Here is a 12168-nt window from a genome sequence, read left to right on the forward strand (position 1 = left end):
CTTGTTACAGAAATATCAGAAGAAATGAGTGTGGGAAGAGAGTCAGCTCAGTCACTGCATGCACGCAACATTGTTTTCTTGATCTTGATGTGTGTGGTCACAGAGAAAGAGTCACTGAAGTGTCTCCTTGATTCTATGCATACTTCTGGCAGTGATTTCACACAAGTTTTCTATGTGTAGTTTTCAAAATATGAAATTGTTTATTAGCAAAAGTTAAACTAATAGGCACATGAGCATGTTCCATGTAGTTTTTGTTTGTTTCTTGTTTGTTTGTTTGGGTTTTTTTTTTTTTTTTGGAGATTTTGGTAGTATACTAATTGCTTTTGTCAAGTAAAATAAACGTTGTAGCTGTAATGATGCCCCTTTATCATTTATCATTGTATTGCAATCCATACATTACAGATGTTAGGACTTAGCTGATCAGTGGCAAGTTTGTACAAGGCATTTTCATGTTCCTTTGGAGTTTCAGGGTGAGCTTAGAGATGTAGAGATTCTTCTTCTTGGCCTGCCATACCCAGAGGTAGGCACTCACAAACTGTGATCTTCCCAAGAGCAGAAGAGGAGGAAGGATAGGGTGAGGGCAGATTGCCACAAGACTCAGAGGGTCAGACCTGCTCCAAACTGCTACCCAGCTGTCAGGACAGTGGAAGAGATAGGAGAGAGGTTGATGGCAAAGGCTCCAGAGGTGTGGTTATCTGTATAGACTGGTGTGGTAAAGATGTGTGGTATCACTGAGATGGAAACCACCTCAGTCACTGGGATGAACCTAGCTAGCTTTGTTGTATGTTCAGTGCATTGTCAAATTTCTTCTTTAGCAGAAATAACAAGAAATTTATACTGTGGCTATAAAATATGCTATTTTTCTTAAATATTGACTGACTTGTATGTATACATAATGTGCACATGTGCATACACACACACACACACACACACACACACACACACACCAATGTCCTGAACAAATACCTCTACTAAAGCATATTGCTATTGCTTTCCAGGTTGTATCAGCCATGATCAGTTGGCTATACCAGGTAGTTTTTGGGGTGTGCTGTGAGGTACAGCCCTTATATAATGTTCCTTAAATACTGTGAAAGGAGCCTGAGGGCAGTAGAGATGTCCGGCAAAGCATCGAGTAATTGTGCCTGTGCAATTGTGAGGTTTAGGACCACTGAGCTCATGAGATGGTAAGGTGGGTGATAGGGACAGATTGCTTTACACTGAGTGTATTGCTGTAGCACTATGCTCCTGTAGTAGTGCTGAACACTGAGGTGCTTCCTGCTTGACTCTGCACTGCTGAATTAGAAAATTTCCTAAAGATTAGAGAATAAACTAAGTTTTCCTCAGGTAAGCAGCTATGGGAGGTAACTCAGAGGCTGGCTGCTGGCTTGGAGTCAAGATTAATTGATGAATGTGGCTTTGTTGTCACCTTTTTCAATCTCTAAAATGGAATTAACAGCTGTCTTTCAAGGAGACTGAATAATGTAGTGGTTAAAATTTTAAATGCTGCATAAATTGTCTGGGTTTGAGGGTAGCTCTCCTTTCTTGTAACACTGGGATAACATTTTATATTATAGATAACATTTATTGTCTTGAGATTGGCACAGATGGAAATATGAGATAATACTAACAATTTTCTTTTACTTTAGTTTTTATTTCAAATTATTGTTTTTAATTATTTTATCTCATATAGCCCAGGTTGGTCATGAAACGCACCTGTGTAGCACAAGCTGACCTAGAGCTGGCTATTTCCTATGACAGCCTCCTGGTGGGGTTATAAGAGTGTGCCACTGTTCCTTGACTTTTTGATTTTTATGTGTATGAATGAGAAGGGTGTGAGCAATAGCAGTTAAAATATATCACAACACACACAAATACAGGAACTCAGATCTTATAGTTTGACTTTTTTTTTTTTTTTTTTTTGGTTTTTTGAGACAGGGTTTCTCTGTATAGCCCTGGCTGTCCTGGAGCTCACTCTGTAGACCAGGCTGGCCTCGAACTCAGAAATCCACCTGCCTCTGCCTCCCAAGTGCTGGGATTAAAGGCGTGCGCCACCACGCCCGGCTTAGTTTGACTTTTTAAGCTGATTTATAACTACTTACCATAGCAGAGAAGAATAACTGAGTACCATTCCTCAGTTTGTGTTAAGTATGGTGGGGACATCTGGAAGTTTACAGCCTCTTCTGGATCCCATTTCCTGCTGTTCACAATTCTAAATGCTGTCTTGTGTTTTACAAATAACACATATTACAGTAGCAAAGCACATCTCCTGTCTGGCATCACCCACTGTGTGACCACACTGTCACTGGTCATTGTTTACTGTGTCTTTTCTAGACTGTTAGAAGTCTATTGCTATAATGTATTCTTCTCTAAAAATGTTTTCCTAAACAAATATTTTGAAGCTTATTTTAAAAAAAAACTGGTTTTGCTCATTGAGTTTTATATTTTTAAATGTTGGTGCTATGTACTATTTTTTAATAATTTATTAATTTTATTGTCCTATTAGTTATTTCATTTATTGATTGGTATGTGCCTGCCATTGGTAATAATCTGCAGGTAATTTGTCTGCCATATTATGCCATCCTATCACTAGATTCTTGAAAATAAATTTCTAGAAGCTTGTCTGATATCTTTGAAACCTCAAATCAAACTTGCAAAAGTCAGTAGTGGAAGAGCTCAGGGTGCATGGTGGGCTCTCATTGCCTCTGTGTGGATCTAGCTGTGGCACTGCAGGGTGGGGAGGGAGCAGGTAGGAGGAGTGCTGGGGTGTCAGCTGGGCATGGTTCCTGCCTCTTCCTCACACTGAATGAGTGTGGGCCTTCAAGTGATCTCCAAATCAACCTGGGCTGCAAGATATTTTGAAATCTGGGAAATAACTACAGAAAGACCAGGTGGTTGTTAGGTAAATTGTGAAAATTATAACAACAGATCCCAATGAATGCGAAGTGCTCCTGTGTAAATCATGGCTACTGTCATAATAAAAGACACAGGGTCTTTATAAATTAAGGCCTTAGTATATAAATTAATGTGTATACATTTATATATGCACAGTTTTATACATGCTTATATATACATATTTCTATATGCATGTGTAGGCATGTATACAGATATATATGCACACTGCATATATTCAATATATAAAATGTAGTGCCTATGTTAGCTGCTTTTCCTTACTATCTGGAGTGTCCATCGGTGTCCATCGGTTAAGTGTCTTGTTGACAGGGGCTGGAACATTGCCTCCAAGGTTAAGTGAGCATTCAAGCCATAGTTTGAAATAAGGTGAAAACAGAGACAAGGGCTTGTATGCGAAGCCACTTGCATCCTTTTGCTGCCCACAGCCACATCCATGACAGTGTCTGTAATGGTAGTGCCACACTGAGGGACTTTCTAGATAGTGTTATATGAATAATTTAGTCCCAGTGCATCCACTATTATTGATCCAGATCCTCAGAAGTGGTCCTAGATCCTGAGCTGGAGAGGATAGAAGCAAGAACTTTGCAAAAATTTAGAGATGCCCACTCACTTACTAGTGAGTGTAATTACCAGCATGTATAATCCCAAAAGGGCCAGGCCAGCAAACTCAGATGCACACACCTAACACCTTAACCAGAGTGACTAGAAAGTAGGGCACTTTGCTTCAGATGGGGACCACATTTTTAGAATTTTCTTTTTCAAAAAACTTTCAAAAATGCTTCCCATGGTGTTTCTTTGAACTGGTTTGGTTTTTACTGGTTTGTGGAAGATATTTTCTGTTAGTACTGGAGACTGCCGACACACAACTTTAAAAGGACCCCACAGCTCTCAAGGTATTTCTGAATCAAACCCTAAATGCTTTTGAGGACGAATCATTTGGAGGCAAGCATAAAACCCTCATCTTAGTGTTTCTGTGTTATCATTTTCAAAGAAGGAAGATGAAGGCCCGTGCCCCGCCACCTCCTGGAAAGCCTGCTGCCCAGAATATCCACAGCGAGCAGAAACTGCCCTATGATGCCACACTGGGTTCCCAGCAAAGCCTGGTCTACATGAAGGAGGCACTGCAGAACAGCACCTTGGATATCACTGTGGTTCTGCCCAGTGGACTGGAGAAGCAGAGTGTGGTTAGTGGGAGGTAAGATCCTGGTATCTGGGTGGAGCTTCCTGGGTTCCTTCTCATGTGTGTGGGAAGAGAAGGAAGGATGGGTGTGGACTTGTTACACTTAGTTCCATATTAAACTTGACCCAGGTTAGAAGGCATGCTATAGATTGGTGCAAGACCACAGGTAGGCAATCCAAAACAGTCCCACTGGGACTACTGTGGGCTGACTGGCTCAGCCAGGCTCTCTGTAGTCCTAGGGTAGCCAGGATGACAAGCCTGTCCTGGTAGAGTTTGGGCTCAGAGTCTGTAGGGATACATACGTTTTCAAAATTATTTTAAGTGAAAATTAAACACAATGCTGATGAGTCTTGCTTCCAGTTTTGGTATAAGTCCATGACTGGAATTCTTGTGTTCCAGTATACCGTGCTTTTAGTTGTAATAGGCCATATCATATTGTCTTTGAAAGCCTTACCAACAGCATAGTGTAAAAAGTTATTTTTCAGCAGGGTTCCTCCTTGTAGCCTTTGTCCCTGATATAAGAAGATCTTCACATTAGCATTAAAGGAGGTGTTTGGACTTGAGACCTATCCTGTGTGGCATTTTCCCGGGCCCAGCTCAGAGACTCTGAACCGGCAGAGTTTCTGTTTGTGTTTGTTTGTTTTATAGAACAGGGATTACATTCTCTACACAATTCCCACAAAGCCTTATAATATAAGCTGTATGTTATACTATCATAGTTTAAAACTGATTTTACTATGCATAGCATTCTACCAGTAAATGTATAGTTATGTTTTATATATCGTTCCAGTTGGTAGTTACTACTTTCTCTTCTCTTAGATTGTGGCATCTGGATAATAATTCATGAATCTTGCTTGACAAGCACAAGGAAAGGTTGAGTTCCTCCTAGAAAGTAAAAATGTTTCTGGAAAATGCTTTCAAGTGAACACATTGTGCTCTCTCTGCCTTCAGTCCCTTTTTCCCTGTAGAGCAGAAGTTATCACGGTACAGTTCTGAAAGATTGCTACCAAGACTACTGAGAGGCTTATCAATTATTCAGATAACATTCTCTTTCTAAGCAGGAAAGCTTAGAGTCTGGAAGAGCCAGCAGCATCAGTTCAGAAGCCTCTGTCCCTGGGCTTTTCTCTGCTACAGGCAAGGGCATGCTTCATCCTTTAATAATAAGTGGGCTGATATCAGATTCCTGACTTTTATTCATTTTTTTTTTCACTCTTCTGCTTAAGCAGTAGCTTTAGCAAAGAGCATGGTCATCTTGCCCTAAAGTGAAGTTTACAAAACATAGCCAGTCCTGAACCGTGTATTTCCTGATGGAGAAAGCATGCTAGTTGCTGAGTGCTTATGACGCCATTCTGCAATTCATAGTTGGTTTGATTTTTTTTTTTGAGCTGCTCTTGAATTTAGAAACACAAATAAAAGCCCCTATCTGTTTTAAATATTAAGACATAAGGATCGGGCTTGGAACTGTTCCTGACTAAGGAAGAAGGCCTGGCAAGCTTTTCGGAGTGGGGTTGCCAGCTCTCTGCATGGAGGGTGGGAAGAAAGCCAACAGCCCCATCGCTTTAATTGGGAGCACAAGTGAAGAGAGTATCTTTGAAGACACAGTCCCCTCAGCCCCAGGGGAGCTTCATAAAAGGCTCTTTAAGTGTTGACAGTGTTGGGCTGTGTCATCCTAGTGTAGAAAATTAGTCACATCGACATTGGTTCACACAGCTAAGGCACATCTGGCAGAGAAAAGCCAGTGTTTCTTTTTGCAGAATAGAGGGAATCTCTCCCAGTGTTCAGTCCTATAATTCTGCCCCTAAGAACCTAAACACCACAGAATAGACAAGTTCATACCTGTGCAGAGAATTCCAGGTCATGGGCCTTGTAAGGACTTCCACTTCCTAGTTATTAAGTCTACAAGAGAAGCTATTAAAAAAAAAAAAAACTCATTATTTTAAGAAAGGAGTTACCATACCCACTTGCCCACCTCCCTCCTTCCCTCCTCACTTCCTCCCTTCCTCCCTCCCTCCCTCCCTCCCTTCTAATAAAGGAGAATATTTTCTCTGTGAAGAGCTAACAAGATTACAGGTCTGGCATTTAAATTACCAAGCCTTGTCATTGTAGAAAAGGAAAGGTTTTCGGTGGTACAAAACCTTGGTGGAAGGTCCTGTCCTGGCTTGGATAACAGTGTAATCATTTTTGTGGGTTCCTGATAGATTACAAATATGAAAATGTTCACTTATCCATTGAACAAACTAAATAATAAATTACAAACTAAATAATAAATTACACTGGGCGGAGGGCATCTCAACCACACGAGAAAGCAGAACATTGGCTGAGCAGCCCTCACTCGAAGCATGCAGGTCTGTATTATAGAGTCTAGACTCAGGAGAGAGACAGAGGAGCCTGCACTTGCAGTGGTTCTTCTGAAGCCTACACAAGTTATAAGAGTTCTGGCTTCAGAGTACTAGTCTTCTTTAAACACAAGGAAAAACAAACATATTAAAAGTGGCATGTAAAATTTTCATGACTTTTAAGACATCCCAAATTACTTCCTCAAGGGTAATTGGGTTGGATCCAGGTCTGCTACTGTCATGCACTAAATGAGCATCATATAGAAGATACTATATATATATATATATATATATATATATATATACCTTTCCTATAAGCTGGATACAGAATACTATAGACCAGCACTTCTCAATGTTGAGGTTGCATCCCCTTTGGGGGTGGAATGATCCTTTCACAAGGATTGCATCAGATATTCTGCATACCAGATATTTACATTACAATTCTAACAGTAGCAAATAAAATTGGTAAGTAGCAACAAAAAAAATTTTATGGTTGGGGTCACCATACGAGGAACTGTATTAAAGTGTCGAAGCATTAGGGAGGTTGAAAACCACTTCCGTAGACTCTGAGGAAAGGTAACCTCTAAGACAGAGGTGAAAGACAATGAGGACAGAGTTTTAAAAGGGCAAGAGTTACTGTGGTCAGAAAAGAGATACCTTCAGGGCAGAACATGTCCACACTTGCTCAAGTAACCCCCATCATATGACGTCATTACTGGATAGGACAAACACCAGGTTTTTCTGGATTCCCAGGTTCAGCTTATCTCCTCTCTTCACATCAAAGATTCCAACCAACGTTCTCTTCAGATGGTTTTAAAGTTCAGTTGCCTTAAGAGGGCAGGTTAGCAGCCTGCACCTCTCTGTAAACCCAGGAGTTAGACAGTTTATAGGCAGGCACCAGATGCATGGCCTTGGCAGACCACCTCTCTGGCGTTTCAATACATTCTTCTAGCTCCAGCATTTGTTAACTAGGACCTAGGCTTTCTTGAAACTGGATTCTTGCTTGAGATTTCAGCTCAAATCTGAAGTCTTGCATCTGGCCACCAGACCTCCCTGTCTGTGGATCTATTTCTGGTCTCCCATCTTGTTCTTGACCATGTTAGTGTTTTGCACATGTTCTCTGGTGAAGATCCTCAGTACAGACTGTCTGCCAAGGGCCTTGATTACATGTTGCCTTGTCTCTCAGATGCCACATGAACCCGTCAGACCAGACTTTCTCTCAGGATCTGCATTGACCTCTTTGTATGCCTCACCCAGTGCTCAGAGCCACATGCTGGCCTTGGTCCATACAAGAAACTAGGACACACTGGAACAGTTAAGATGTGGCCATGCATACAAATTGTTTTAAGACCAGCAGGATATACCTGTAAAAGCAGTTGGCATACCTAGCACCCAGCGATCCATACAGTCAACAAAGGTTCCAAATGTGCATATCTTGATATTTAGTATCAAGACATTCTAAAGATGAGCCCCTTACACTGGCAGCATTGACAACACCAGAGAACTTGTAAGAACTATGGGTTTTGCAGTTCCACCTAAGCCCGGCTGAATTAGAATACTGTGGGTGTGGTGTATCAAGCTATGTTTCCACAAGCACAAACGTTTCAGATAGCATGCGCATGCAGAGATCCTCTGCTTATAGCATGCTTGTGGCTCTGACCTTGGGCAGGTACTCTGTCCCAAGAGTGAGTCTGGGCTCTTACTGTCTCTATGACATGAGGAAGGAGACGGTAGTATACATACATAGTCTACAAAGAGGTCTCCTCATCCTTACTGCACCAGACCTAGTGTCTTCAGGACCTTTCTGTCTATCCTGTGCATCTGAGGGTATGGTATAACAGCAAGCTTCAACCTAAAGAGAAATTTTCTCCATTGCTGGAGCGCTGTTTGTTCATTTGTGCCCTGTTGGACACCAGCATTTGTACAGTGGTGGTACAGACCCTTCATTTCCTGACCCTCAGTAGGACTATGAAAATAGCCATAGAAGGCAGAAGATCAGTTTCTTGCTGTAGTCCCAGGCCCAGGCAAAATCTTTTTTTTTTTTTTTTTTCAAGACAGAGTTTCTCTGTGTAGCCCTGGCTATCCTGGAACTCACTCTGTAGACCAGGCTGGCCTCAAACTTAGAAATCCTCCTGCCTCTGCCTCCCAAGTGCTAGGATTAAAGGCATGCATTACTACTGCCCGTCAGCAAAATCATTTTTGAACTTTATATACATTTAGAAAGCAACATATTTTTTAAGAGAAAGAAGTTTATATAAATTCTACTCATATTTCAAATCCAAAGTTAGAGTTTATAACAAGTACCCAGAAAGAGTTTTATCTCTGTGTTAGGAATGTTAGAAGGCACTGTACAGCAGAGGGCAAAGCAGCTGGAGGAAAAAAAAGCAAGCCATGGATGATAAATGGGAGAAAAAAATTAAAAGAAATTTTAACTTAATTTTTCAGGTAAGTTTTAAGTGAGCCCTCCAGCTCAGCTCAGCTTGCTTGTTTTGGGAGTGGTCACTCCCACTATTTACCATAACTTTTCTTCTGCTGCTAAAGCTGTGATTTCACATTAATGGTGATTAGATAGAGAAGTGCTGCAGAGGAGTATCTGCCTATTTTATCCAGGTTCCTGGGTCTTTGTAAGGTACCATCACTGATGCCATCTCTTGTACTTTGTAACTTCCTAACATGCATGACTCTGCCTTTGACATTCTGAGTCTGATTACTGAGTTTCTTTCATTCCTTGGGAGATAGGGAAAAAATTTTGCAATTTAAGGGTCTGATGTCACTTGCTGAAAGCAGAGTGGCATTCAGTCAAATACAGACCATGATCCTCTGCCAAAGCTATATGAAATTCACATGGAAAAGAGCAGTGAAGTGTCATGTACTTAGCAAGCAGTGACATGGTACATGCTACTGAGATAACACTGTTTAGTGCCTTGAAGCTATAAATTCATAGAAGTCTCCAGCAACCCTCTAAGCTTGGCTCTACTCTAATGCCACCACAATAAGGAAACCAAGGCACAAAGCAATGCAGCCAGTTTTCCTGGCTCAAAGAGACCATGAATAGCAATCATAGGATCCCACACAGGCTATGTGAGTTCCTCTAATAGAACATGGCCGCGGGAAAGACACTAGTCCTTGGTCCGAGGATGATGTCAGGAAACTGTGGACCAGGGGCCAGGACTTCTTCTGTAGGAGATCATGGTGAGGAGAGGCCAGACTCAGCAGGTGGTAAGAACGATGGGGAGTGGCCAAGCAGCCTTGCCAGTCTTTGGAAAATTCTCTGTGGCCCTGTGACACAGTGACCTACTAAGACCTTGTGGAGGCATATACATAACACCCAATTAATAAAGCCATCAGCTCTTTGTTCATAGGCAACAAAAGGCAAGTTGGGAACTGAAAGATCTGTAATAAAACCCCACAGGGACTGTAGGCAAGCTAGTGCTTTTGTTCATCCTTAGGCATTGTCAATATGCGGAAGGCTGTCTTTCCCTTTCTGAATACGTTTCTCTAGGAGTATCAAAGGAGCATGTAGAGATCTGAGGAGCTTCTTAGAGTTTTCTCAAATGCCATTCAGTAGCATTTTAACTGGTGTGTTACAAACTGGAAAAGACCTGACCCCCTCACACTTGTTTCACAAAGGCTCCTGAGGTGTGTAAAGTGGCAGTCATGACTAGTCATACCAGTTAGCCTCCTCTTTTAAATAAAGTGTCAACCCCCTCATCACTTGTAATAAATTGACCCAATGTCCTGTGTTTTCTTTCATGAACACAGGCTCCCATTAGAGTTCCCAATTCCCATTAGCATCCTCAGGAGACAGCTCCACTAGGGATCTCACAGTGAAGGATGGTTAGGACAAGGTGGAGTAGCTAAGGAAGGCTTCAGTCCTATCTGCTCCCAACCTCCTTACCTTTCCATAATGACTGATCTGATCTGAGTGTAAGATCTAGACACCAGGAAGGTATGTGGACATGTTTGCCTCTCAAGGCTGAATTCATGGCTGTGTTCTTTGCATAGTGCAACATGCATGGTGAGCCATGGCTAGATTATTGTGTTCTGTATAGTCTTTGGAGTTTGGGGGTTTGCTTTTGTTTGTTTCTGTGCCTCTCCTCTTTCCTTCTGCTTAATAAGAAGTTGGGGTGGGTAGGTTATTGGTTGCTGAAAACTGTTCCCACCCTCTAATGTTAAAATATAATTGCAACTTCCGGAGAATGAAATGTTCTCTAGGAAAACTACATCTTTTCCTTGGTGACCTGGGAGGACAGAGGACAGTATTACATAGGGATTGGGTCAGCAGATTTTGAAATATGATATATGAAGTTGAGGTTTGAACATCTAGTTATATACATTGACCTAATTCCCAAACACTGTCAATACATTGTTGCGTGTGCTGGCTTCTGCTGAGGCAAGAGGGTATGCTCTCTGCAGTGGAGAAAGCCCCAAATTCTGCATGCTCCCTTTCATAGCACTGCGTTTCAGACCTTAGTGTCTGGATGGTGGTAGTTGAGGAGCCATGCCATACTAGCAAGTAAAATTCAGTATTATTTTAGCACTGTTCAAAGACATGTCTTTGTGCAGAAGGCTTTGCTCTGGCACATGAGGCATGTTGGCGTGTGCTCTCCTTTTTACTTTTAAGTCCTGCATTGAGAGAAAGACGAATGTGTATTCAAGCTAGAAGAATCAGAATACACTGCATGGGTTCTTCTGCTCATGCTTTAGTCTCTGAGTGAATGTTGACTGTGTCCTGGTCCTTCCCACCCAATATCCTCGGGACACAGAGTACCAGCTTCATGGTGCTAATGTCCTCTTACACAGAAGATGTGGTAAGCATTGTCCTGGAGATGATAGTGAGTGTTTCTTTGGAGTGATCAGAATGGCCTGGATATTGTTTAGCTACAGTAAGTTAAAAATAGGGCATTTGGGGGATTCTTTTGGCATTAGATTTGATCAGAGGGAAGGAGGGAGGAACAAAGGCAAACACTCATTGTTGTGATTTTTTTTTCTGAGCTGAGACTAGGTTTTATTTATTATATAGCTTTTCAAATAAATGACCTAGTAACAAAATACCCACATAAGAGATCTGTTATATTCTAAATTAAGTTTTTATGCATTATCTTTTATTTTCTGAACTTTCTCTCTCTCTCTCTCTCTCTCTCTCTCTCTCTCTCTCTCTCTCTCTCTCTGTATTCAATTTTCTAAGATATTTTTAGTACTAATTGAGATGTATATGTGTGTTTTACCATTCATTTTGACAGTATGATATGTCACATTATTTATGGACTTGCATGCATATATTGAACCAGGTTTGAATTCCAGAAATAGACCGTACTTTTTTATGAGTATTATTTTTTTACTGTGCTGTTGAATTGCATCAGTAGCATTTTATTGAGGATTTTTGTTTTCATTCCTCTTTGTTTTGGATGGCAGCCTCCATTTTGCTAATGTTATAGTTTGGAGATACTCAGTCTTTTGTTGTTGTTGAAGAGTTTAAGAAACATTACTGTGCTATTCCTTGGATATTCAGTATAATTTTTGGTTGCAGTCTTTGGATTTAGATTTTCTTTTTAAGTGAGGTTTAATTACTGATTTAACCTCTATTTTTTATTGGTATTTTCAAGATTCCACTTTCTCTTTGATTTGGTCTTGGTAGACTCTGTCAGTTTCTGCTGGGTAATATCTGATTTGTTGGCTCATTGTTCATCAAAGTGCCTATCAATTTTTACAACTTAAAATTTAGGGGTTTTTCCTCTTTTT

General features: G+C 41.0%; 1 protein-coding gene across 12 annotated transcripts in view; it reads left to right on the forward strand.

The window, feature by feature from the left end:
* The window catches only part of Cobl (cordon-bleu WH2 repeat protein), a 243915-nt gene that overhangs the window by 78999 nt on the left and 152748 nt on the right, over positions 1 to 12168 (forward strand). For 11 of the 12 annotated variants that reach the window (XM_031338138.1, XM_031338142.1, XM_031338133.1 and 8 more), the window contains exon 2: positions 3902 to 4105. In XM_031338138.1, the coding sequence (XP_031193998.1) occupies positions 3902 to 4105 (204 nt within the window). The remainder of the gene's footprint in view (positions 1 to 3901; positions 4106 to 12168) is intronic. The other variant, XM_031338134.1, reaches the window with a different exon arrangement.

Source organism: Mastomys coucha, unplaced genomic scaffold (assembly GCF_008632895.1).
Source record: "Mastomys coucha isolate ucsf_1 unplaced genomic scaffold, UCSF_Mcou_1 pScaffold22, whole genome shotgun sequence".
Lineage (NCBI taxonomy): Eukaryota > Metazoa > Chordata > Mammalia > Rodentia > Muridae > Mastomys > Mastomys coucha.